The 27,386-nt window shown below is 37.8% G+C and overlaps 1 protein-coding gene across 7 annotated transcripts; it reads left to right on the forward strand.

The window, feature by feature from the left end:
* The first annotated feature begins 3,652 nt into the window (after positions 1–3,652).
* kdm4c (lysine (K)-specific demethylase 4C) lies at positions 3,653–26,689 on the forward strand. Of its 7 annotated transcripts, none has more exons than XM_066659878.1 (23): positions 3,653–3,793; positions 5,513–5,686; positions 6,286–6,461; positions 7,487–7,601; positions 8,451–8,644; positions 9,831–9,880; positions 10,092–10,195; positions 10,986–11,123; positions 11,832–12,025; positions 12,435–12,613; positions 13,470–14,449; positions 14,565–15,080; positions 15,314–15,428; positions 16,104–16,288; positions 17,091–17,292; positions 19,538–19,614; positions 19,725–19,780; positions 19,897–20,005; positions 20,799–20,987; positions 22,660–22,830; positions 23,486–23,605; positions 23,838–23,930; positions 25,914–26,689. In XM_066659878.1, exons 2-23 carry the CDS (start codon positions 5,543–5,545, stop codon positions 26,070–26,072), a joined length of 4,266 nt encoding a protein of 1,421 aa, XP_066515975.1. In that variant the 5' UTR covers positions 3,653–3,793; positions 5,513–5,542; the 3' UTR covers positions 26,073–26,689. The 7 variants fall into 7 exon arrangements, with proteins under 7 accessions (XP_066515975.1, XP_066515977.1, XP_066515980.1 ...); XM_066659880.1 differs by having other exon boundaries at positions 25,962–26,689; XM_066659883.1 differs by having other exon boundaries at positions 23,838–23,922.
* The last annotated feature ends 697 nt before the right edge of the window (positions 26,690–27,386 follow it).

Consider the following 27,386-nt stretch of genomic DNA (forward strand, 5'->3'; position numbering starts at 1 on the left):
CAGTGAGCATATATCAGACCACTGGTTTAAAAAGGTCGGCACACCGCTGAATGTAGACGACTGCTAGTCGACCATCGGACCACTCAGATTACTGTCCTGTACAGGATATAACTCATTTATAATCTCCTCAAACAGATTTTACATTCACAGAGACTTTTATTCTGGAAAACAAACTAATACAAATATTACCAACAACTATGAGAGGTACAGTAATGAGTATGAAATAAAATTATTATGCTGCAATGTTGATATTATGCTGTAGTAACATGATTTACTAACTTAATTTACAAAGAATAACAAGACAAAATAATGAAGGAAAAATCAGTAAATTGAACAGTGATAAATTGTGTCATTTTGTCTAATATTCTGTTCAACACCAGTGGTCCAACAAGAAAAAAACTGTGCAATTCACTAATGGACATCCAACTTTGTCCTCAGTGGACCAACCGTGGTGCCCTGTCTTCTTTCTATCATTAAGTAGGACATATGACTCTATTTTAATTATGTCTATGTTGAACATCTCTATGTACTGAATTAAAAGTAAAAGCTAATTTTTATGAACGGTGTCCTTCAGAGCCTTGATTTTGAAGCTGTAGATTGAAGGAGAAGACAAATGGCTTATTCTGTTGGATCAGCTAACAAAGTTTGACATTGGCTTGATTTTTAAATCTCACAATGTTGTCTATAGCTTGAGCAAAAAGTAAATACACTACATTTAGTGAAAAGAATGTTGTTACACCTAGTGCAAAAGCTTCTATTTTGCATTGTGTTTTGAATAATTAAAATGTATTATATGTTATAAGTAAATGCTATTTGGGTAAATGGCATATTATCTGAAATATTTAAATGAACTTCAGAATATGGAACCTATAGTAGCTCAGCATTTATAAGGAAAACAACAACTTTGTTGAAAAATATCAATAAGAAAATCTGATATTTTTTGTAATAAAAACCAATGTCAATGTCAAAATTTCTCAAAAATAAAATGCCCATTTGAACGTATTACTGTAAGCAAGATTATTATTATTATTATTAATATTATTATTATTACGTTAAGTGTTTGTGTAAAATGAAATACTTTCATATGTATATAACTTGAAAATGAATACATGCCTCTCACGTTTTACAAAAAATAAATAAATTAATATTGTCATTATATGGAGTGTTTGGAATCATGATGTATATATGTGCTAAGGCATATGTTATATGCTGAGCGCATGCTTATTTATCACGTGTTAATGATGGGAGAGCACACTTGGATCTATGTGTGAGTTATTTGGGTTCCTTCACAATTGCGCTGCATCAAGTATTCAAAGTATTCAGCTACTGCTAAAAATAACAGCATAAATGAATTATAGTTCATTGCAAAAGGCTGACTGATATATTCCCTGCCACTTTCTCAGTCTTTGAGCTTTTATGTGCCATTACAGAAATATGGTAACAATTTGTTCCATATACAAAAATCTCACTCTACACACAAATAGCTTTGCAGATGCTAGCTAATCTGACAATAAAAGGATTGTATTTTAAGGTAGTTTTAAGATAATGTATTTTTAGTGACAGGAAAGGAAACAAATATAAAACAGAAATACACAGATATAGACTATAGTGGGATTAAAGGCAGCTCTTCTACAGTAAAGTACATGTAGATGAGATACAGTTTCAGATAAAGGTGAATGTGTCAGATTCAGATTCAAATTCTAAATTTCAAAAGCAACAAACAAGTCACAGCTCACCTTTAACAGAATAGGTAGAACGTGCCATATGCTTAATTCGTCTTAATCTCTCTCTCTCTCTCTCTCTCTCACTGTCTTTCTCCTTACCTATCTTTGTCTTTCTCTTCTTACTGCTCTTCCTGTCTCTTTCTGCTTCTCTCTTCACTCACTCCCTTTCTTTCTACTCTCTCCTGTGATTTCTGATAAAAAAATTGTCATCTATCTATCTATCTATCTATCTATCTATCTATCTATCTATCTATCTATCTATCTATCTATCTATCTGTCTTCCTGTCTTATTCCGTTCTCTTCGTGATGCATTCTTTTTCCTTGTATCCCTCCCTCTCTCTCCTCTCCTATCTCTCTACCTCTTTTACTTTATTTCCTCTTGTTGTACTTCAGCATTTTTTTCCTTTCATTATATGTTCTCTACTTCACTTTTGCTCTTTTCTTTCATTGCTTTCCTTCTCTTTCCTTGCTGTCTCTCACTTTTAACATGTGTCGTCTATGAATATTTTTCCTTGTCCTTTCTCTTTTCTCTTCCTCTGTCACTCTATCTCTCGCTCCTTCTCCTGGTCCGCCTTCTTTCATCTCCACATATGCCGCAATTGTTTATAATGGACACTCACCTCCAGGAGATTCTCTTTAATTCTCCATTGTGACTTTCTGCTGCAGGGCGATACATTTCCCTCTCCCAACGTTTAGTCCGTAACGGAGAGAAAGAGATGAGGAGAGACACTCAGCTCTAATCTGCTTTACTCTCTCTCTCTCTCTCTCTCTCTCTCTCCCTCCCTCCCTCTCACTCTCCCTCTCTCTAGTGGGCGGGTTCAGTGTGTGTTTAATCTCTGATTGTCTGTGATGTAAGAAATTATGAAATTACCAGATTTTACCATAATACATCCCACAAAAATGTTGTCCCACTCCATATATTCATTCATTCATTCATTCATTTATTTATGTCTGTCTTACATTATAGAAATTTGTAAAATAAAATAAGTTCTGGATATGTTACGTTTCCTAATTAAGGTACTGATGGTGCACCCTTGAAGGTACCATCATGGTAACAGTGTGTGTGTGTGTGTGTGTGTGTGTATCAATATAATATTCAGAAGTTATAAAATTATACACAAAGGTATGATAATTCAATGCTGTTAAATTGTCATAAAAAGTATGAAGTACAGCTTCTTTTATTTACTAATAAACTTATTATGTCTATAGATAAAATTATTTTGTTAATGTTGCTGTTGAAGTGGGCTGGTTGAACACACTTTTTATTCAGATCGTGTCAGTACAGAAGTCACCTACAGTATACTATTGTATAGTTTAGGACTCCCTTAGAACACAGTGTCATGTTTCAGACATATCAGATAAAACTTCATATCCTAGGAAAAAACGGGACTTAAAACAATTCTCAGATCTAGATTTTATAGCTTAGAGGAAAATTGACCAGATGAAAAAAATATTAATGATGTCCTAACATTTTTGTTAGCCCTCTGTTGTTAAAGGACAATAACAGCCTACGGTTAGATGAATCCTAGTCATTAAAATGTGTGGTTTCTAATGTGTAGAGTACGAAAATGAACATTTAGCTTATGATACTGATAATGCTAACAATACATTTTTCCCGCTAGCTTAAAAAATATTTCCTATATAATAATGTTCATTCTAAAATAGACCTCAAATGATATATTATTTTAAAATAAGTTGCACTTGGTCAGGCCTAATTCAATTAGATTCTTTATAAAGAGAGAATAGAAAAATTAACTTTGAACATGTAGCATTTGTTTACCGATGTTCATTTATTCATTCATGGTCTGTAACAGCTTATCCAGATCAGGGTCGAGGTTTTGTATTTAAACCATGGCCAGTGCTCTTTAAAATGTGTTTTAAACACTAGATGGCAACAGTGGGGGGTGTTTGCGGAGAAAGAGCCGAGAGAAGAAGCACTGGAGTCGTGTGGGAGCAGACGGCTGTCATGAAGTAGAACAGCTGAGACGTTTAAAGGGAATTTCAACGCTAACAAAACAAGACGACAAACAAGGAGGAGTAAGAGGAGTATTACCTCCACGTAGAGACAGGTAACGTTTAACAGACAGTGAGTGAACGTAGTTTTAGTAAACGTCGCCGTGAGCTTTAAAGCCGACATATTCATGTTTTTGCGGACAATTCTTGCAGAAAAGCATCGCTGCTGTAACTCAGCTTAGCTTTAGCTAACGTTCTCCACACTGAGCGTTAACCGTCCACTGCACTGAGCTCAGCTCACCGCTTTATCTCTTGTCCTCTACGGCTGAGCTAGATAAGTCCTCTCAGAAACTGAAGCGTTTACCAGGGATTTAGGGCCTTTTTTGGTCCCGTTTCTTTTGTTCAAAGCTTGCTGTTGCTAATATTTGAATGCGGGCCTCGGGAAATATCTACAGCTTTCAGCTTTGTGGATGGGAACTTTAGTTACGTTTTGAGCAAAAGACAGAAAGTTGACGGTAATAAAGAGAGTAATGTCTTGTTTGCTTTTATTAATGGCATTCTCGAAATGTTAAGTTAATATCTTTGAAACAGTGACTTATTTTGTCGAATTATTAAATTGAATTTTGAATTAATGGCTGCGAATCACGAAGCAATAAACCACCGTGTTTTAGCATGTAAATAACCATTAATGACCCGAATAATAAACTACAGATTTGCTATGTAGAAAAGAAACAATATGAAACTGTCAAATTCTATTTCTAACAGCAGTATTAAAACATACATATATGACGAACTAGAATAAAAATAACTTTTATTAAAGACCATATAGACATTACATATTGAAGTAGTGACATAAAAAATAACTTTGACTTGAGGTAAAGATTGGTTCTACCTAATATTCTTCCTATAATCTCAAAGTATTAAATTAGCTATTCCAAATAACATTCAATTCGTTTTTGATCCATTTGGCGTAGTTCCAGGAACATAGCTCATTATTCTCCTCTAACACTAAATCAATTTAGCTGAAAATCAGTTATCTAATTATTTTAATCTCTGCTATATTATTTTATGTTAAAATATATTTTAAATGTTTACTAAATGTACAAAAATATTGCCAGATGTATCAAATGTGAAAGTCGTAATCAGTGTTGTTTGACCAGTAAGCTTTAATGTCCACCTCCAGTCTGTGATAAAATTCCTAACAAATCCTCTGCTCATCAGTTATGTTTAAAACATATTTTGAAGACACTGTAATCTGTCTTAGGTGTAACTATACACTTTCGCTTTGCATCTGTGCGCATGGATCTACAAATGAGACCGGCCCCTGTCTCAATCTCAACCCACCCCTCTGCTGATGGGATCCTTAGGTTTATGACATAAGAAACTCTGGCTCTCTGACTCAACACATTTTATATGCTGAAATGCTGGAGCTTTGAGGCAAAACTACTCAGTTGTGGCATTTAATGCTTATTTACCTCGAGATGTTTTCTTGCATAGAAAAAAAAACACCATATGTTAGTAAGTTCAAAGACTTGATTTTCACTGGAGAAGGAATTTACTGCTGCATGGTTGCTTTAATTTTCTTAAGTATTTGATGAAGATATTTACTCAGGACTTTATGGAGCTGTCAAGATGTGTTTAGTGTGCAAAGTTAATTTATTTTAGTTTTGCACTTGAGCCAATAACATAGACTATACATTAATTTTGTAGCTCCAATGAAGATTAAAACAATATGACCTTGGCTCATTGACTGTTCTGTGTAGTGAACCACTTCTGGGTTTTTCCTTTGTTTCCTTTGTTTTCTATTGCTTTACTCTGTTCTGTTTGACCTGTAGGCGGTGCTGTAGTAAGGAGGGCAAGGCAGGATGGCGGGTGCCGGGGCCAATGCCTCTGTTAACCCCTCCTGTAAGATCATGACCTTCCGGCCCACCATGGAGGAGTTCCGGGACTTCAATCAGTACCTGGTTTACATGGAAGCACAGGGGGCTCATAGGGCTGGACTGGCCAAGGTATGGAATTATATTTTTTATGTTTTGATTGGGAGAGATTTACCCCTTCTTCAGGTAAAACTCTCCAAAGTCCAGAGAACATTTAACTCATTGAATCAAAGTAACTACTTCAGCAACTCTTCCATTTTCATGTTTTTCGCTGGTCTTAATATATGTTCTGGGTGTATCCATGGTAATTTGTTCTCAGAGGTTAAGTATGGTGAGCAGCACTGCCCAAACTCCCATTTTATAATGCGAGGCCAGGTCTGCCTGTTGAATCACATAGATTTGCATTTTGACAGGATTAAAATTGTGTGAAAAACCTAAAATCTAATGAGGATGTTGTGGAAGGGGGGCAAATAGTAGATTCTGGTGGAAATAAAAATAGAGAGGACCCTGTAAAAGAGAGAACCCCATGAACCCATATGAATTTTATCTCGTCTGTATAGGACTGAAGAGAAGTTTCATGTTACTTAAGATTGAGTTGAGAGAGACTGAACTGTTAAACATTAGGGGATTGCTTTAAGTATTGCAAAGCTTTCAAATAACATTTTTCTATAAGCATCATTGTGTGTCTTTCTCACTCTTCCTACCTCTCTCACCCCTCTGTCTCCTTGCAGGTGATACCACCAAAGGGTTGGAAGCCGAGAGGGAACTATGATGACATTGATGACCTGGTTATTCAGGCTCCCATTCAGCAGATGGTAGCTGGACAATCAGGGCTCTTCACTCAGTACAACATCCAGAGGAAACCACTCAGTGTTCAGGAGTTTCGCAAACTCGCCAACAGCAGCACGTAAGAGACACACACTGTAAACAGAAGTTTATGCACTGTAAAGGCAATGTTTGCGATTTTAATAAAAAAAAACACTTTTTAGAAAATTCAGAGGTGAAATGCATCAGGCTTTTTCTCTGTGTTTACACGGCGGATAGACCTTGGAACATTGAAAATCATGAAGAGAGACTCAAGTCAGGAGTCTGCTAACTGCATGAAAGAAAACACAGATTGAAAGTGCTACAAAATTAAATAACAAGTTACAAATGCATTTCTGTGGTAGTTCAAACAGTGAATAAAAATGTACAGGCAAGTTAAACCTCAGCTATGTACACGTTGCAGTCCCAATTAATACTTAAACAAACTTTTCCACCTTAAAAGATGCAGTGTTTCTGAATGAAAACAAACAAGCCGGAGATGGTTTGCTGTGAGAACAGTAGTGCTCCAAAAATATTCTATGCTCTATATGTCACAGGTTATTATGGGCTTTCTTTAATGGTCCTTCAAGGTCTAATTGATCTCCTGCTTGTCTTTATATAACTGTTTTATGTTTAATTTATAAATGTTTTACCGCCAACATTTCAAGCATAAAAATTTATTTTCCTCAGTCTCATTTAAAGATTCAGAACCCAGGTTGCTCATATGACCAAGCGCTCTATAGGCTAATAATATTAAGTATACCTTTACATATATGTGGTTGCAACTAGCATTCCAGTTTAAATCAAAATATGCTCTTTCTGACTCCTGGGCATGTACGTTTGTGCATAAATAGAACACCTTTGTACATTTTGTGAATGCAAAGGGAGGTAAAATATGTAATCCAAGTTTAGGATTTACCAGACCTATCCCTATCACTCAGCATTTGATTAGAGAATCAAATGGTTTTTCAGAAAAATCAAAGCAGAATTAAAACATCTTGCTTTTATCTATATTTTGTCTTCTGTCATTACACTGGTAATGCTTTATAGAATACATGACTGTTTTTCTCATTGGACCTAGTTATGATGTTAACTGGATGTTTTGTTGATTTACGTTTATTTGGGCAGGTACTGCACTCCTCGCTATCTAAACTACGAGGACCTGGAGAGGAAGTACTGGAAGAATCTAACTTTCGTGCCAGCCATTTACGGTGCAGATGTCAGTGGAACACTGTATGATGAGGTGAATACAATAAAGAAGTTCAGGCTCAAGGTTCCTAGACACTGAGTTTCTGTCGACAAGGATCTGTTTATTTTTGAAAATGAAGGATTTTGTTTGCGTTTTAGCCTCCCATCCACATGAAAACGCTGTTTTAGGTCATGGAAAATGGAGGTTTTTGTGTGGATGAGGGAAAACTTTTGCTAAAATTCTCTAGCTAAAATTTAAATCATTCAACTACAATGTACACATACATCTGGCAGTAGGTTTCAGATATAAATGATGCTGTGTTAGAAATGTGTAATGCACTATTAAGATCTAGATTCAGTAATAAAAAAAAAAAAAGACTTGCATTGTGTACATCATAGGCAGTATGAAGTGATTTGGGATTAAACCTGTATGTTTTTCTCATGCTTCATGATTTTATCTCCCTCTTAAAGAAGTGCTATGGCCCCCATTGGACTGCCATGATAATGCAGCCATTTTCGTATTTGTATGAATGGGGATATTTTCAAAAACATAGAGAAAAATCTCCATTTTGAAAAATAACCGGAACTGTGTGGATTGGGCCTGAGTGAGCCTAGAGTTTGCTAGAACAGTTTTAATGAGAGTTCAATCTCTGAGGGTCAGTAATATGTTATGTACTAAGTAATGCTGCTAGATTTAAACAAACGTTTCCCAAACAATTTGTAAAGGCTGAGCCTTAAATTTATGGAAAAAACAATATGCACAACTACATTAAAAATCACATCTGTTTTTAATTTTTGTGCGAAACAATATCATACTTGGTGTGAAAAGACCTTAACTGTGGCTTTCTTGTAAACCAATACTTCATTGTTTACATGGCAAGTAATAACTAACTCTTTTTGGAAGGGTGTGGAAGAATGGAATATAGGGCATCTGAACTCCATCCTAGACGTGATTGAAGAGGACTGTGGGGTTTCCATTCAGGGAGTAAACACACCCTACTTGTACTTCGGCATGTGGAAAACCAGCTTCTCCTGGCACACAGAAGACATGGACCTTTACAGCATCAACTACCTGCATTTTGGCGAGCCCAAGTCCTGGTGAGAGCCTGCTTTTTTATTTACGTTCTCTGTGATGGTGTGGTATTGATTCAATTGACTCTGATGTATTGACTGATTGAATAGAAATGACTGACTGAATTTTGCTTCCCACCCCTACCTATGTAATCACCTGGATACCCCATTTAGAATGTTCTTCTTAAATATCCAATTTTAAGTATATGCCTATTGTTTTTACGTCTTATTCCTTGTTTATGCAGTAATTGTAGTTTGTATGTAGTAGTAGTAGTAGTAGTTTGTGCATGGTGTCTGCAGTTTGTGGTGGTTGACAAGTATCTCTGGTCAATGAGTGCTTTCCAATGTTTACAAGTCATCTTTAGAACCTACTGAGCTCACTTTGCAACCCAGCATGAAAAAGGACTAAAAGAAAAAGTACCGGCTTTCAGGGAACAGGTACCAGATATATCTAATGGAAAAGCAAAAAAACAGTCAGGTTCCATGCAGTGGGAATGCGCCATTGCACAGAGATCATGCACAGAGTTGGTCCAATATTAGTTTAACGTTAGTGCTGGGCGGTATATAGATCGCACTGAAAACCGGTTTTTATTTTTGTTATGATATGAATTTTTCATGTACTGGCCACACCAGTTTAAAAAGCTTAACTATGTCCAGAACGCAGCTCAGTGGTAAATTGTTTCACAGGGGACATTATTCATTGCTGCGCCACTAAGCATACATGAAACTGAGCGCAAATATTAGTGGTGGAGTTGTTGAGTGGGGAGAAAATGGACAGGGGAAGTTCTGGACCAGAAGTTGTGCCAGACATTGAAGTAGATGATGATGACCCAGAAGAACTTTTGCAGAAGAAAGGAGCTGTGTCTGTTGTCTGGAGGTACTTCAGGTTTAAATGGTCAGACGTGGACCAAACAAACCCGTACTGCAGTATTATTTCTGGGAGTTGTACATTGTTGCTATTTATGATTATTGTTTTATTTATTTGAATAAATATTGTAATTTAATGAAGATATTCATGACTAAACAGCTTGGGTTAATTATCTTAGTCCCACTAAGGTTATGGTCAGCCTAAGTGTAGCCTCAGCCAAAACACAATGATGCTCAAAACGATTTCAGTTACATAAACCCATAACTCAATCATTGAATTCAGTTACTGTGCATGTTCTACTGTGGACCTTTAGCTCTGAAAACATTCTTTGTTTGAATCTTTCAGGTATGCCATCCCTCCAGAACATGGAAAGAGACTGGAGCGATTAGCTACAGGTAAATGTGCTATAAACATAGCACAGTGTCTGTGTTGCATCACACCACACACCATCTGCATTAGTACAGTTAGGAGTGTGGATTTAATACTGACGTTCCAGCTGTGCTACAGCCCACACTGTCATTAGCTGCTGTGGTTTGACAGACATTTCTGTATTCAGGCAAAAGATGAATGCTAAGGAACCAATAATTTTCTGCCTCCTTCTCCCAGGTTTCTTCCCTAACAGCTTTAAAAGCTGTGAAGCTTTCCTCAGACACAAGATGACTCTGATATCTCCCTCCGTGCTCAAGAAATATGGCATCCCATTTGATAGGGTAGGCCTGATTTGTTGTGCTCATTCTTTTATGTCTGAAGACTGACTGTGTGAAGTCTCAAGGTTTATTTTCTTGTTTGAAAATATTTTATTTGCTTGTTTTTAATATTAAATGAATTAAGTGGATAATTTACATAAGAAGCACTAGATGTCCAATTATATCCATGTTTCATTTCTAATACAAATAATTCTAACACAGATCAATGTAAGTACCCGATGTTACTTATTTTCTTGAGTGCAATCAATCTAAAATATCGATTAAATCTCATAACTAGCTCACACCCTTATAGACATATGCACAAACAGTGAGAAGTGTGACAATTTTTTTTTTTTTTTGAAGCTGGAATATGGAGGTGTTATGTTGTCTTAAGTTGTGGCCTGCGCACTGCAGCTCTCTCAATTAAAGATTGTGTCTGAGCTTTGTTGTGTTTGATGTTAACTCTCTGAAACATTTTCTCAGCAAATTAAGAGATTTTATTTGAAATATCATAAAAATTACTTTGAAATATTATTATAAAATAAAAAGGAAAGTTTCCTCTATACAGTTGTATATGTTGTGCATACCACTCTAGAAATGTTATCACAAGAAACAAGTATTAACAAATGTGATCATTTTTACTTGCGATTAATCATGAATAATCACAAAGTTTTTGTGATTAACATGATTACTTTTTTTAAAAATCGCTTTACATTACACGTTCTAAAGGAATATATTGCTTGCCTATATATTCTGAACATGGTCTATGTGTATTTATGACCAGCATTGTTATTTTGTGTGTGTGTGTGGCCAGATAACCCAGGAGGCAGGAGAGTTTATGATCACCTTTCCGTACGGATACCATGCTGGCTTCAACCATGGCTTTAACTGTGCTGAATCCACCAACTTCGCCAGCGTGCGTTGGATTGACTATGGCAAGATTGCCACTCAGGTATAGTTTGCGTGCAAGACAGTACATTTTTCTGAAAGGCTAGAACAGAACCTGGAGAACCTCTTACTGCTGTTTTATTAGAAAGCAGCATAGGGTACCAGAGTGATGTATATATCATATTTATACACAACGTTCACCATAAACGAATGGTTGCTCTATAAATCCTGTTGATGTGTAGAGTTTATTTGGGCAGGTATTTCTTTGGAAATTCTATGCTGAACTATTACTGGATTAGGAGCCAATCCACATTTACATATCTACATTTACTGTCCATTTTTATCAGCTCTTTGTAGTTCTACAATTACAGACTAGTCCCACTGTTTCACTGAATACATTTGTTAGCCCCAATTCACCCTGTTTTTCAGAGGTCAGGAACCCTACTGGGCCACCACAAAGCAGGAATGACTTGGGTGGTATATCATTCTCAGTGCTGCAGTGACACTAACATGGTTGTGATGTGTGTGTGTGTTACGCTGGCATGAGTGGATCAGACACAGCAGTGTTGCTGGAGGGTCCACTTGCTGTCCACTCTGTTACACACTCCTTCCTCATTGGTCCACCTTGTAGATGTAAAGATAAAACAACAGTATGCGGAGAAACAGGACTACAGTCTGTAATTGTAGAACTACAAAGTGCTCTTCTATGGTCAGTGGACCTGATAAAGTAGACAGTGTGTTACTTGTGCTAAATTCCTGCTGATACTCACAGTGCACGTGCAGTAAGGACATGGTGAAGATCTCCATGGACCCGTTTGTGAGACGTTTCCAGCCGGATCGATATCAAGCCTGGACACAAGGCAAAGACACCTGTATTCTGGACCATACACTGGCCACTCCCAGCAGCACCCCTGAGCTACAGGCCTGGCTCCAGAGACCCCACAAGTCCAAGCCTTCAAACAGAAGGTGAGGAAATTAACCACACTTGCCTGTTTGTTTTTGATGAATTATGACATCCATGCAGAGTATGATATTTTCTTAAACTCTTAAAAGGCCACGCTCCCTGTCAAAAGACTTGGAGATACCTAGTATCTCCAAACCTCTTTAATACAAACTCAGTTTTCTTTGTTTGCAACATATTTATAAACCAATTTAGAGTTTTAATGTACAGTCTTCAGTACCCAAAAGAAGCACCTTAGGTGCATTGAATGATTTTAACAACTATTGGAAAACAAGAACATGACCCTTTTTTAAGGATTAGCAGAAAAATACTTGCAGGCTTTTTAAAATGTTAATTTGTAACAAAGAAAAACAGACTTTTTCAGAGGAAGCAGTCTAAAGTGCATTTTCTTTCTTTTGTTTCTCCCTGTGCCAGCGTCCCTTATCCCCGCACACGGTCCAAACGGCTGAAGACAGTCAAGGAGCCAACGGACAAAGCAAACACATCAACGGAGGGGGGTCGCCGCTCAAATGCAAGAACAGAATTACCTCAAGGAGATAAGGAAGGAGAAAGAAAACAAGACTGCAAAACCCATAATCCATTGCATCTCTCAGGTTCCACTTTTTTTTTTTTAATAAATCAGTTAAGACAGATTTATGACACTGCGTTGACTCGAAGCTGAGTCTATACCGTAGCCTGTGCAAGTGCCCTACACTGTTGTGAGAGTTCATACTTTAGTGTTGGTGTCTGCATCACTATGCAATTACACCACCAAACCACTAGATTTAGTGTTATCAACTCATTAGTATAATAAATCTGTAAAATGAACTATTTAGGCAGTAGGTGCTAATTGGAACAGTTTACTTCCAGTGCCAGGAAAGCAACAAATACAAAGAAATAATACACTTTATCCTACATGTGCCTGTTCCTTGTAGTAAAGGAATTTTTTATTATTTTTTTTTTTTTGCTTTTGTTATTTCTTTCTTCCAAGAGGCATCCATATTTTTCACTTGTTCTACCATTTATTTTTATTCATTCTGTGACAAACTAACCTCCTGAGTAAATCTTACACCATAAATTTGTTGCTGTCTGGAGTCTTTATAATGTGGAAGAGTAGTCAATTTTTCTGGGCTAACCACCTCAGCTTGATCCATGTTTGTCTAACTGCACACCAATAATTGTGGTCTGCATCAACATGACACAGTTACGTTACTCGAGAGGTATGCGTCAGGCTATGGCATAGGGTTTGTGTAGATGCGGTACCTATGCATTGCCTATAGTGTATGTTCGAGGCAGCATAAAGTTGCCTAAATTGGCCTTTACGGTGCTTCACTGTCCTCCTAATATATTAGTCATTATTTGTAGTTTATGAAGTTTTTGGAATTAAATGAGGGAGATATGTTCCCTTGCTGTTGAAGGGGTTCATTTCTTATTTTGTAAAATGTCCTATTTTCTATTATATTCTTTCAGGGCTTGCTGGTCCATGTCGACAAATTTGTGTTGTCAAAGTAACACGTGTAGAGAGTGATTTATTGGCTCAGTCATCTATACATCAAAGAAATCTTCCCCAAGCCTTGCCCACTGAATCTCAACACCCTGAACAAACCCAGTGTGACCCTGCAACCTCTCAGGACACTTCTGCAGCCCTACAGGAGTCAGTAGTTGAATCGGAATCTGGTCAGGTACCTCCAAATGAAGCCTTAGAGGCTTATGAGTCCTCCACTGAGAACATTCGAAACTCTGGTATGGAGACTCAGAGTGCGGAAAGAACTGTTAAAAGTTCACTTGTTGCTCAATACTCAAGCAGTGAACCTCCCTCGGAATGTCTCCCCATCCTTGAATCAACTAAATCTCCTGAAGCTATGCTCGACGTTGACAGCAAAGTGAGCACAGTGTCAGTGGACGATTCTATTAAAAGCAATACGGAAATAGCCACTGAGATGGATACAGATTCTGAGTTGCACAGTTCTGGAACAAAGACACTTCATAAAGAATATATTCCTTCCAATAATGCACCACACTGTTCCACCGTTATTACACAAAACTCAGATCTTGGAAAATGTCCCACAGCTGTGCTTTCAGCGCCTTCTGCTGACATGCCTCTCCTTACTCCAGAGTTTTCAGAGGAGGAAGAAGGACAGAACCCAACAAACCTGATGTCCGAAATGCCTTCCTTGACCCTTGCAGTCCAAACCAGCCCCTCAGAGATGCTGGCCCAGCTGGAAAACGCATCTTCTGATATTTTGGACAAAATTGGGACTACTTCTAAAGCGCTTTATGCAGACTGGTCCTCAAGCTCATTCCAAGAAGGTGTTAGTGCAGATACTAACAGGAAACGATCAGAAACCAGTTTGGCATCACCATGGCAGTTGTCCAGTTTGAAAGCCAACCAGGATGGAGGATCAGCAGAAGATAGGCAGATGTCTTTAAATGTCTTACAAAACTCCTCGGTAAGTGGAACAGAACTTAGCTTCACTAATGTTTAAAGATTCAATATTTTTTATTTTATATATATAATATATTTATATTGTTGCTAATACTAACTCACCTTCTTGTAATAATCAGTCCCCTAGCACGTCAGGCAATCAGAACACTCCCCAAGCTTCTTTACGTTCACAAGCTGGCTCCGCATCTCCAGTTTCCTCAAACTTGTTTGAGGACACCAAGCCGTTCTCCTCCACCATCTGGAAGAACTTCAACAGCCAGAATCCAGCGGTGCTTATTGAGAGCCTACAGCCAAACCTGGCTGAAAGTGAGGCTCATGACCAGCTCCCTTACGCCATGTGGGCAGAGTCACGCTGCCAGCAGGTCAAATCCCCAGAACCTCCCAACTCTCCAGACAGGGTGCTGACCTGGGCAAACCTGGAGCCCAGTGTAGTGCACCCCTCTGGTTCAGAGATGGCAGAGCCTCCTGAAGAGGAGTTTGGCTGTCAGGAGCCTCAGAGATCAGACAGAGAAGGGTCTGAGGGGGATTCAGATTTGGGAGAGAAAGAGGAGGACAGCAGCAGTGAGTACAGTGAGGAGAGCATGAGTGAGTCGGAGTGTGGGGCATCAGGCCTTGAGCCGGGAGAAGTCTGTGTGGTGAGTGCTTTGAGAGGAATCTCAATGAATTTCAAACTTGGTTTCTTTTGAGGTTTCTAAGAAAGAGGAGAGGGCACATTACCCTAACAAGCTGAGTACAAACATCACAACTATGTGCTGCTGATTCTTAAGAATATGAATATAATAGAAAAGTAAAATAAACTCTCTCTCTCTCTCTCTCTCTCTCTCTCTCTCTCTCTCTCTGTCTCTGTCTCTGTCTCTGTCTCTCTCAGTACCCCATGCCCCCTATGAAGAGAAGGACCACAAAGAGTTGGCGTCATCCCCTGAGGAAACCAACAGCCAGAGCAGTGCCCAGTGCAGTGAAGCAGCAGACCATTAGTGATGATGGCAAGTTCTCTCTGAGCATGCTCAGAATTAAAAACAGTTCAAAAAGGTCATATACTTATTTTATGCTTAAATTCAAAATAATCAACTCAGACAGATCTGGTCCAAACATGTCATAACACCCTTAAAATCATCACACACTTGGCATAAACTGACTTGAGCTGAGCTGTTAAAGAAACACTAAGTAAGATTTGGTAGAATTTTAAGAGTGTAATTCACACAGCACTGTCCTGAAACGGGTAGGAACAGAGAAGGGGTGGGTTTCTCCCCGTCTGTAAGTTACATAGTGTAGTTTCTGCAGTGCTAAGCCCAAACTTACAACAATAGAGGCTCTGTTCTCCAGCTACAGGTGAGTGAAACATCACAATAATTTTAAAGCTGTTATTTTATGGTAAAAATACTACCTAATGTTACATTAAGCAATCTGCAATGTAATTATCTCACATTGCTGAGATCACTGTAAAACATTTTAGAGGTATTAGCCTCATAAGTGCAGAAATTAAAAAATAAATATATAAATAAGAGCAATATCTTGGCTTGTTTATTTTGATTTAAGAGAATTTTTCCTTGAGCTATTGCTTTAAACCACTGTCACATTGCCTCCATAACTGCATATTTAAAACTAGTTGTACATTAGCACACTTACCTGTATTTTGTTATGTATGGGTGTATTAACAGAAGAGGCCACAGAAGAGTGTTTATCAGAGGGAGAGCAGCGGGAGGTTGATGTTTGGGCCCGGCCTCTGGTTCATTTGTGGCAGAATCGAAAAGCCCATTTCCCCTCTGAGAGAGAATACAACAGCATCACATCTAAAACTGCTCCACATTGTGCTGTGTGCACTCTCTTCATGCCGTACTATCAGGTGACACCAACTAAACTGCACAACACAACACTGAGGCTACATTCACACAGCAGGTAAAAGTGGCCAAAATCCACACAAGTGTGTCTGTGTGAACAGCACAAATTGAATTGAATTTGGGCCACTTTCATGTGTTACTGAAATCCGATCCCTATCCAATCTATGTCTGAACTCTGAGCGGTCAGATTGGAATTCATGAAACTTTTATGTCACTCCAGCTTTTCAGAATGATCCGTGGACACCAGTCTAAAGTGTTTTCCTTGCTGTTTGATGTGTTTGGGACTTGGAAACGACCTGGTCAAAGCATTTTTGTTTTGTGAAAAATATTGGTAAACGAAAAACATGTGAAACCAATTTCCATGAGTTTTCTTTTCTCATAAATTAATGACAGGAACCTGGATAAACAAACACAAGAACAACTTTCTGACTACTAATTTATCCATTTTATATTGCTCATGTCCGTATGAAGGCTGCATAAATGTGGATCAGGGAAATACCTGCTGTGTGCACATAGCCGAATACCGTATTTGAATACTGAGATTTTATTCTTAGATAAGGCTTCTGTGTATTTACCTGCTTAATACTTGTTCTCAATTCTTTCCTGACATTGATAGATACTTTTCTGACTATAAATTAAAAAAAAAAAATTGAAGACTATCTCTGATTTGAAATCTTTGATTTGATATCTCTGAATCAATTAAGCTGTTGAAAACTGGCTTTCACTGCATTCTTTAATGAACATTAAAAAAAAAAAAAAAAACACAACAACAACTTTCTAATATTTAACTTGTTTTCCTCTCCACAGCCTGAGGAAAGGTCAGATGAAAATAAGGCAGAGTTGGTGCAGAAAACTGCAGCAGAGTCACAGGGAGCGAGGTCACACCCCCTGATCCCTGAAATCTGCTTTGCATACCGCGAAGGTTCCTGTCCCCCAAACACGCTACTGGAGGAAGACGGCTCCAGCCCCCTGGTGTCCTGCAGCAGCTGCTGTGTGCAAGTGCACACCAGTATGTGACCTCAAAACACACACGTGCACACACAGACACAGCATGCTCAAAGATCACTTTTCGGATGTTAATGAGGACCTGTGATCATTTAAAAAGCTATAACAGCTAATAGCTTTAAATATATTCTTATTCTCAGTGCGAATTTGTCTAAGACTAAAGCTCTTTCCAGACTACTGTGACCACCATAGTACCAACAGTTATTGAGGGTTTGATCTAATTTACCTTTCTAGACATGCCATGAATTCTGAAGCCTATTGTATAGCTATTTAGATAGCTTTTTAGATTTATATATTGACTGGCATGAAATGCTAGGCTGCTCTGTTTGCACAATGTCTACATAAAATCTAGTATCGAGAATATACATGAATATACAGAGGTTGGAAAATGAAACTGAAACACCTGTCATTTTAGTGTGGGAGGATTCATGGCTAAATTGGACCAGCCTGGTGGCCAATCTTCATTAATTGCACATTGCACCAGTAAGAGCAGAGTGTGAAGGGTTAATTAGCAGAGGGTAAGAGCACAGTTTTGCTCAAAATATTGCAATGCACACAACATTATGGGTGACATACCAGAGTTCAAAAGAGGACAAACTGTTGGTGCACGTCTTGCTGGCGCATCTGTGACCAAGACAGCAAGTCTTTGTGATGTATCAAGAGCCACATTATCCAGGGTAATGTCAGCATACTACCAAGAAGGACGAAACACATCCAACAGGATTAACTGTGGACGCAAGAGGAAGCTGTCTGAAAGGGATGTTCGGGTGCTAACCCGGATTGTATCCAAAAAACATAAAACCATGGCTGCCATGGTTTAAATATGCACCTCAACTCTCGTGTTTCCACCAGAACTACCCGTTGGGAGCTCCACAGGGTCAGTATACACAGCCGGGCTGCTATAGTCAAACCTTTGGTCACTCATGCCAATGCCGAACGTCGGTTTCAGTGGTGCAAGGAGCGCAAATCTTGGGCTATGAACAATGTGAAACATGTATTGTTCTCTGATGAGTCCACCTTTACTGTTTTTCCCACATCTGGGAGAGTTACGGTGTGGAGAAGCCCCAAAGAAGCATACCACCCAAACTGAATGCCCAGCCCAGAGTGAAGCATGGGGGTGGATCAGTGATGGTTTGGGCTGCCATATCATGGCATTTCCTTGGCCCAATACTTGTGCTAGATGGACTACCAAGGACTACCAAACCATTCTGGAGGACCATGTGCATCCAATGGTTCAAACATTGTATCCTGAAGATGGTGCTGTGTATCAGGATGACAATGCACCAATACACACAGCAAGACTGGTGAAAGATTGGTTTGATGAACGTGAAAGTGAAGTTGAACATCTCCCATGGCCTGCACAGTCACCAGATCTAAATATTATTGAGCCACTTTGGGGTGTTTTGAAGGAGCGAGTCAGGAAACGTTTTCCTCCACCAGCATCACGTAGTGACCTGGCCACTATCCTGCAAGAAGAATGGCTTAAAATCCCTCTGACCACTGTGCAGGACTTGTATATGTCATTCCCAAGACAAATTGACGCTGTTTTGGCCGCAAAAATGGAGGCCCTACACCATACTAATAAATTATTGTGGTCTAAAACCAGGTGTTTCAGTTTTTGTCCAACCCCTGTATTTCCAAGTATAAACTTAGTATATACATTAACCATTAAATCAATTATATAATTGTCATATATTTCTATGTTGTCTTAAATATTAATGTATTATCCCAAATTCTAGCCATTTTTCCATTATATAATAATGATTAAATGCATAACATGAACATAGCATTTAAAAGAACAGTGCACATAACATTTGTTGGACACACATTGGTGGCAATAATGGTTGGAGGCTTAATCGTCACCTGTAAACGCAATGATTGTGATAAATTCAGTTGCTTCTGCTGACAAAGTTGAATCTCCACATCGGTCCAAAGTCAGGATTAAATTTTCAAGCAAATATTAGTCATAACTGATTTGATTTTAATAGAATCATCTTTGGCTACCCCAATACTTAATAATATTTCTTATTAGTAAGTTCGTAAGTGTTTTTTGATTACATTTTTAAGTTTACTTTCAATGGTTAGTGTTAACACTCAGCAAGCTAGGATGTTGTGATAGGTTTTATTATTATTATTATTATTTAAACAAATGAAAGTTTTTCCCTCCTCTCTTGCTGTGTTTACATTTCATGTGGAGCATAAGTAACTTTAATTAAAGGTTTTGATTTTATTTACTTTATTTTTCCCAGGCTGCTATGGTGTTGCCATTCATGATGTCAGCCAGGATTGGACATGTGACCGCTGTTCATGTGGAGACTTAACAGCTGTATGTAATCAGTTTATTGAATCCAAAAAAAAATCCCTATCAGTTGATAACTATGGATAGTTTCTCACACTAAATCTGATTGTACTGATGCATTTGTGTGTGTGAAACAGGATTGCTGTTTATGTAACTTAAGAGGAGGTGCACTGAAAAGAACTACAGACAACAGGTAAAGGAAAAAAGTGTTGTCTCTGGGGGGGGGGGTTTTGGCCATAACCATTGAAATCCTCTTTACCTTTGTCCTAATTTTAAGAAGAAAGGCATAATATTATTACTGTTTTATAGATGGGCACATGTGATATGTGCTCTGGGTCTTCCTGAGGTGAAGTTTGTTGAGATAGTGAAGAGGAGCCCCATTGACGTCAGTGCTATTCCTGCTCAGAGATATAAGCTGGTGTGTAATTCTCTCACACACACACTCATTCACATACTAGCTGTTACACCTATGTGTGAATTTATATAAGGTGATTTTTCAGGGTCAAACAAAGGGCTATGAATACCTTGTGAGTCAGGGGTAAAATGGCAGCACAAACGACCAAAGAAAGCCATTGATGTCAGTATGATTACTACTGTATTATCTTAGTTTAGTACTTTTAATGCATTATGTCCCTTTACTTCATAACGGTCATAAACAATCACAAATTTGGGCAAAGTATTAGTAACTGTGAATGAACATTATAGCATTGGGGGACAGTATATGATTGTGAAATGCTTTATAAGGCATATGATGCCCTAAATTAAAGTACTTCTCTGATATCGTTGCAGACAGGCAGCATAGCACAACTGAAGTGCTTTATTTTGTTTCGTAGGGGAAGATTTTAAACATTACAAGTTGTAACTCTGTTCCCAGGGGCAAGATAACACTAAAAACATGGGGTAGGGGTAAAATTAAGAAATGGGGTTCACCCTTAGTTTTAACTTGTTTCCTTGTATGGAATTTGATAGTTTAGTAGTTTAGATCAGTGGGTTTCGTAAATATGTCATGAAATTCCAAAACATTTTCAGAAGTTCTTAGTAACTTGCTTAGTTAATTTTAAATCTCCTTTTGACCAATTTTGGATGATAGTAAATAATATAAAGCAATATCTTTAGTAATGAACAACTTAATGCACAACACATTTGAAGCAGGGTTGACTGATGCCTATGAGCTGAACATTCTCTTTCTCTCTCCTTCTCCCTCTCTCTAGAAGTGTATATATTGTCGCAACCGTATGAAGAAGCTCTCTGGGGCTTGCATTCAGTGCTCTTGTGGCCGTTGTCCCACATCCTTCCATGTCACTTGCGCTCATGCGGCTGGGGTCACAATGGAACCTGATGACTGGCCGTACGTGGTGTTCATCACTTGCCACAGGCACCACACACGGAGCTCCAGTGCTGTGAGTATACTCACTGCTGCTGTGCTTCGGTCCCACCCCCTTTAGGTAAAGTCCCACCCCTCACCTGTTAGTCATGGACATCATTTCACTGCCTTGACTCAGAACACCACCTCAATATTTCTGATGTTTTTTTACTACAGAAAAAACCCACCACACATTTGTAAAGGCATTTTGAGTGTTTGATTACAATAAATGACAGATAAGGATGTTGGTTTTCAAACTAATCCCTTACTGCTGTTAACGATGACCTTGATATGATTCTACACTCTTAAAAATAAAGGTGCTACTAAATGTTATTTGAGTGATGCCATAAAAGACTCGTAACTTTTGAAAGAACCATTTTTGCTAACATGTTTATAAAGGTAAAGAACCTTAAGACAGAGTGAATTAAGACAGGTGAATTCTTCTCACACACACATTTCTTATACAAAAATGGTTCTTTATGGAGCCAAAAGTGGTTCTTCTATAGCATTGCTTTTGTGGCACCATTATTTTTGAGAGTGTATATCTGATACTGACATCATTCACCCATCGAATATCAGACAAACAGGGCCTATCCACTTACTGAGACATATTCCAGTCTACAACTTGCAGTGGACCATGAACTAGCTGTAATGAGACGTCACCTATCCACATTCCATTCCACATCATACCATGAACACAAGGCAACTGTTAACTGAGGCCCTGTACACATGGAAAAACAGGAAAAAAAGGTTGTGTGTTGGCCTCTGTCCATATGAAATGGTATTTTTGAGTAATTTTTGCGTTCTTGTGTAAATGTGAGCATTTTGGAGTGGATAAAGGGTTTTTTTTTTTTGTTTTTTTTTTTTTTTCCTTTAATATAAATACAGACAAAAACCTCTGCATTTGTGTAGCATTTTTGCTATTCTAATAATAAGTGCTTTATAGTCTGATTCAATCTCATGATGTACCCTTTAACGCAAAACCAGCAACAACAATAATAATAGGGAAGTTATAGTAAAATGAGGTGTTGGATATAAGCCTGTATGAGTATCAGCAGTTGTGTATCAGAATCTGATCAGAACTGAAAAAATGTAGATTGGTCCATCGCTATCTGCTGTATCTGTTTTGTATAAACAGACATTTAACTAATGTTACAAAGCATTATTTCAAAACAAACATGCATCAGGCCACATATTTAAACCCACTTAATCTAATAATCTATATGAATCCAGATTTTCATGTCAGTCCACTTTGAGTACAATTTTTTTTAAACAAAGAAAAAAAAAAAAGTATAAACTGCTGAAAATCCCCTTAATTCACAAGTATCTTAACCATTTCATGGACATTCTATAAAAAGTTTAAAGATCAGCGGTATGTTTCCATTAACTTTCTGCTGATAGAAATCATGTTGAAAGATGCTGCTCTGTTCTTTTTATACTGAAAGTCAAGACTTTGTGTAATTTGGGTAAAACTGATTCCACATTATCCTCATTCATTCATTGTGTTGCCTATTGTTGAACGTGTTTAAGTGACAGTCATCTTGCCACAAATCGTATTCACCAATTTAAAAAATAAATAATTAAATAAATGTTCACCAATGGAAAAAGTGGTTGAATTTATTTCTGTACTTACTGATGCACTTATATAAGAATGTGATAAAACTACAGCTCTACTACATATTTTTAACACCACTTCTTTATTTGCCCAGAAATCGAAAGTGAGCCAAACGGAGCTGGCACTGGGCCAAACGGTGATCACCAAGCACAAGAACCTGCGTTACTATAGCTCTCGCGTCACTCAAGTAATGGCACAAACATTTTACGAGGTCATGTTTGACGACGGGTCATTCAGCAACGACACCTACCCTGAGGACATTGTGGTGAGTCTGTTAGTAAAGGTTCATGAGGACCCTAGTAAAACTAGAAATGTAAATCTCACCCCACCAGAGAGTTTGCTCTCCTATATTAACATTATATCTGCACACGCCCATCACTACTACTATATTTCTCTGAGCACCAGAGTCATTCAGCCTTCTGATTTTACTGAATCATACACACCACCCAAAATGCAGTAGCAGATCAAACATGGCTTTTACACAGAGAAAGACATTAAATGAATATTGGTAATATGTTAATATGCTATTTATATTAGTTGTGTCTATTGATTTACAATTTTAATCAAGTTAAATGCTGATACTGCCATATTGTGTAGTGTGATATCCATGACTGGTTTGAGGAACCCATTCTTTTTATGGGATGTTTTTATGGGTGCTTTTAATTTTAACATGCTCTCAGTTGAGCTCAATAATAAAACATGAGTACTGTACTGTAGAAACATTACTTTTTGTTGTTTTAAATAAGTCCAAATATATACTTATATAGCAACATTTTGTGTATAAATACATTTTATATTACTTGAACAACCTATCACTTGACAAACACATGCTGTTTTGTATAAAAAAACAAAACAAATGAATGTGTGTGAATATCAGTGTTTTTTTAGCCACACCTGTCTCCTGTCTCTACCCTCTATAGAGCAGAGACTGTGCCAAACTTGGGCATCCAGAAGTCGGAGAAGCTGTGCAGGTGAAGTGGCCCGATGGACTTTTCTATGGAGCTAAATACCTAGGCTCCAACACCACATATATGTATCAGGTACAGACTCAGGAAGTCTCTGAAATCAAAACTACACATGCATCTAGAATGTCCTATTCATCACAAACAATACACTTTCATTTTATGAGGATTAAATCATTTGGTCATCATTTAATCCTAATAATGGATAACACTTTTTTTAAAATTCCATTTTAAAATAAGCTATATGCACTCCCGTATGTTTGGTTTATTTTACTTTGAATGTACTTGTTTTGTTTTCCTTATGTTTAAGGTGGAGTTTGAGGACGGTTCTCAAGTGCTGGCTAAGAGAGAAGACATATACACTCTGGATGAGGATCTGCCTAAAAAAGTAAAAGGTCGCCTTGTGAGTCTTCACTCCATTCATTACAAATAATGTGGCCTACTCTGATCTACATGGTTTTTGTGGATCTGGAGAAAGGGTATGACTGTGTTCCCATAGACAGTCTGTTGGACATTCTCCAGGAGTATGCAGTGCTAGGCTTAGTAAGCCCCAAATGGAGGAGATTTAAGGGTGAATCCCATTTCATCCACTAGCCCTACCACCCTTGGGAAAAGTGGAAGGGTAGGGCTGATTGGGAAGCCTGTATACCCTTGGAAATATTTTTTCCAGGGGTACACTTCAAATAAACTAGCAGCAATATGGTAGTGCAAGCAACTAAAGAAAGTCACAAATGTCAGCATTTTCTGCTTTAAAAACTGATAATGCACTGAAACTACATTTAACTATAAGATATTACGTTGGCTATATCCCTTTACTTAATATTAAGTAAAAAACATTGCTAGTAGTCTTATCTTGGAATTTCCAATTCCACAATAAATGTCGAAGCAATTACGTTCTAGCACCTGTGACTACTGCAACACTTAAGGTAGATCTGGAAGTTTTGATTGAAAATTCACTAATACACAGCTGAACTTAGTTTCATATCACAATGAGTTAGAAGTGGGTGATCATTTAGGATTTTTTAGGGCATATGGTGCCCTTAATTTAACAATGTTAAATTCTCTTTTTTGTGTGTGTGCGAGCTTTCCTGACATATCAGGCTCTTGAAGGGTTGTCCCATTTCAGAAGGGATGAGTTTAACCACTACATCTCGTAACTCAGATTCAAGGAGCAAAATAACAACTGAAAACAAGGGGTAGTGGTATAATTAATTGGGTCTTGTTCCCAAAAAAATTAACATGAGATTGACCATGGGTTAGTATGAGCTGCAGGAATGTGTCAGGTTTCTCCGTCTGATGGCCGGTTCTGGGTGGGATGAGACCCTGAGCTAAACCCAGAACCTGCCGTAGGGATTAGATCTCCCAAACATGAGCATCTTTTCATGGCATTGCCACTGTGACATGAAATTGAGCAGAAAAGATGTTACATGGGCGGCACGGTGGCTTAGTGGTTAGCACGTTCGCCTCCCAGCGCTGGGATCTTGGGTTCAAGTCCCATCTGGGTGGAGTTTCCATGTTCTCCCCGTGTCTGTGTGGGTTTCCTCCGGGGACTCCGGTTTCCTCCCACAGTCCAAAAACATGGAGTGTAGGTGAATTGGCTTCTGTCTAATAACTGTCCTGGTGTGTGAGTGAATGAGTGTGAGCCCAGATATGGATTGGCACTCTGTCCTGGGTGAAACCCTAGTGCCCGATGCAGTCCTCCAGGTGGACGGTCGTTCCTGGTCGAGAGTACGCTGTGCGCGTTTGGCTGCTGCTTCTCACCAGTGTGTGTGTGGATTGAGTGTTCTGAGCAGTGTGGGTTGTAAAGCGTCCTTGGGTGTCTAGAAAGGCGCTATATAAGTGTAAAGATACATACATGTCTAAAGACACAGAGTATCTTCATTGGGCAAAAGTCACATTTCAAATACAAGATAATCCTATGAAAATTAAAGAAAGAAAAAAGACTACATTCAAAGAGCATTTATGTCTGAAAAGATGTTTAGCAACTGCTGTTGTAGAAAGGATAAAGATGAAAATGGTCAGCAAGTCAAACAAAGCTGCTGGTGTTCTCAAAAGTACGGACTGTCCATCACAGATGCCTCAGCGTCTGGGTGGTAACCCCTCAGATTTCTTTAAAAACTGAAAGTAGGGCTCCTGACAAGCAAACACAAAGCAAAATGTGGACACTACTGAAAAAATCAATAAAATTTAATTATCTTTTAAATGTTTTTTTTTTTTTTTTTTTTCCGTAAACACAAGGAAAAAAATTAATGTTGAACTTACTTAATTTGTAAAATCTCTGTGAAGGTCCGCAGATGAATTCTTTGGTGATTTGGTTGTTTTTTTTTTGTTTGTTTTTTTTGGTTGTTTTTTTTTTTTTTTTTTTTTTTTTTTTTTTCGTATCTAGTCTACAGCATCCAGCATGCGTTTTGAGGATGCTTTCTTCACCACACAGGGAGAGAGGAAGAGGCAACGGACCCCAAACTCTCGCTTCCAGAAAGACTACATTGCTCACCTCAGCCCCAGAGCCTGCAGGACACCTGAAACCCGCAACAAAAATAATTGAGAACGAGTGTGTTTGAGGAACTGTGGAATTGAGTGTTTTTAGGTTGTAGAGATCCAAAACAACAAAAAAAAACACTAAATTAATGTGTACATTAACAAGAGCTACACAAAACCCCAAGACTTTTTTTTTTTTTTTTTGGGTAAACATTTATTTCAAAATTGTAAGACCAAGCTCGTTTGCAATTGGGGATGGCCAAAATCCTCTTCTTTAAATAAATAAATAAATCAGGGACACCCACACACCCGCCCCCCAGAACCTTAGAGGAATGGTAAACCATCTGAAAAATGCAGAAATTATCTTTTGGAAAGATTTAGTAATTTTTGGCCCTGAATTTATTTCTTATATTGCACTTTAGTTTGAAGGCTATTTTTGAGATGATTTTTAAGCTGTTTTGTGCACTGTCCACAATCAATAACCCAGTTAACATTGGAGATTATGAGAAAAGGAAAATATTTGTTTGTTTAAAAAATAAATTGTATTGCTACTGATGCCCCACCCAAAGCACATTAGGCAGACTCTGGACATTGTCATATTTGTATCCTATTTATTTGAAAATTTTGTTTTATTTTTAGTGTTGCTCGAAGCTGTAAAGAAGATTAAAGATGTTTGCCATGTGATTTGAATACTTCAGCTTTGATGGAGTGATCTGTGTGTTGTATAGTTTTTTTTTTTTATTGGTTTCCTCAAAAGGGGAACAAAGGCAAAATGTGTAAAGAATCAGTAAAAATTTTATTGAATTGTATTATCTAATCAACCCTGATTAATGAAAGTACAGCTAGGCTGTACTTTTGAAGACAAGGTTCAGCAGCATTTAGAGTCATTACAGACCGCTTGATTTTTTTGTTTGTTTGTTTATTTTTTTATTTTAATTTTTTCCCTCTTTTTAATGATTTTTGTTGGCTGTTAAACATTTGTACAGATTTCAGTGAAATCAGACCTTAAAGTGTTTTTAAAACTGTAGCTCTGTAAGACGATGCTACTATAAAAAAAAAATTATGAAAGAAATTCAGGCTTCATCGTGGTGGTGACTATTGGGTTTTATTTATTTATTTATTTATTTATTTTTTCCCATTTTTCTTCTCTGATTTTTATAAATTACAGTATGCCATATGGTAAGCAATGTCAAATATATCAGCATCATCACAATTTTCTCAACACTTATTTTGTCAAGTGAAGTATAAACTCAGAGAATACTCTAAAGAACATACCTGCAATGAGAACAGAGTTGGCAGTAAATTAGTCAAAATTAACAGACAGGGAAAAGTATCAAATTTATTGAAAACACCTACATCAATTTCATTCTGACACACTATA

The sequence above is a fragment of the Hoplias malabaricus genome, chromosome 2 (assembly GCF_029633855.1).
Source record: "Hoplias malabaricus isolate fHopMal1 chromosome 2, fHopMal1.hap1, whole genome shotgun sequence".
Taxonomy (NCBI): domain Eukaryota; kingdom Metazoa; phylum Chordata; class Actinopteri; order Characiformes; family Erythrinidae; genus Hoplias; species Hoplias malabaricus.

Coding starts and splice junctions, on each gene's coding strand:
- kdm4c (XM_066659878.1), top strand. CDS start 5,543: ATGGCGGGTGCCGGGGCCAATGCCTCTGTTAACCCCTCCTGTAAGATC. Junction 19,615..19,724: donor CATGTGGAGACTTAACAGCT/GTATGTAATCAG, acceptor TGTGTGAAACAG/GATTGCTGTTTATGTAACTT. Junction 20,006..20,798: donor CTGCTCAGAGATATAAGCTG/GTGTGTAATTCT, acceptor CCCTCTCTCTAG/AAGTGTATATATTGTCGCAA.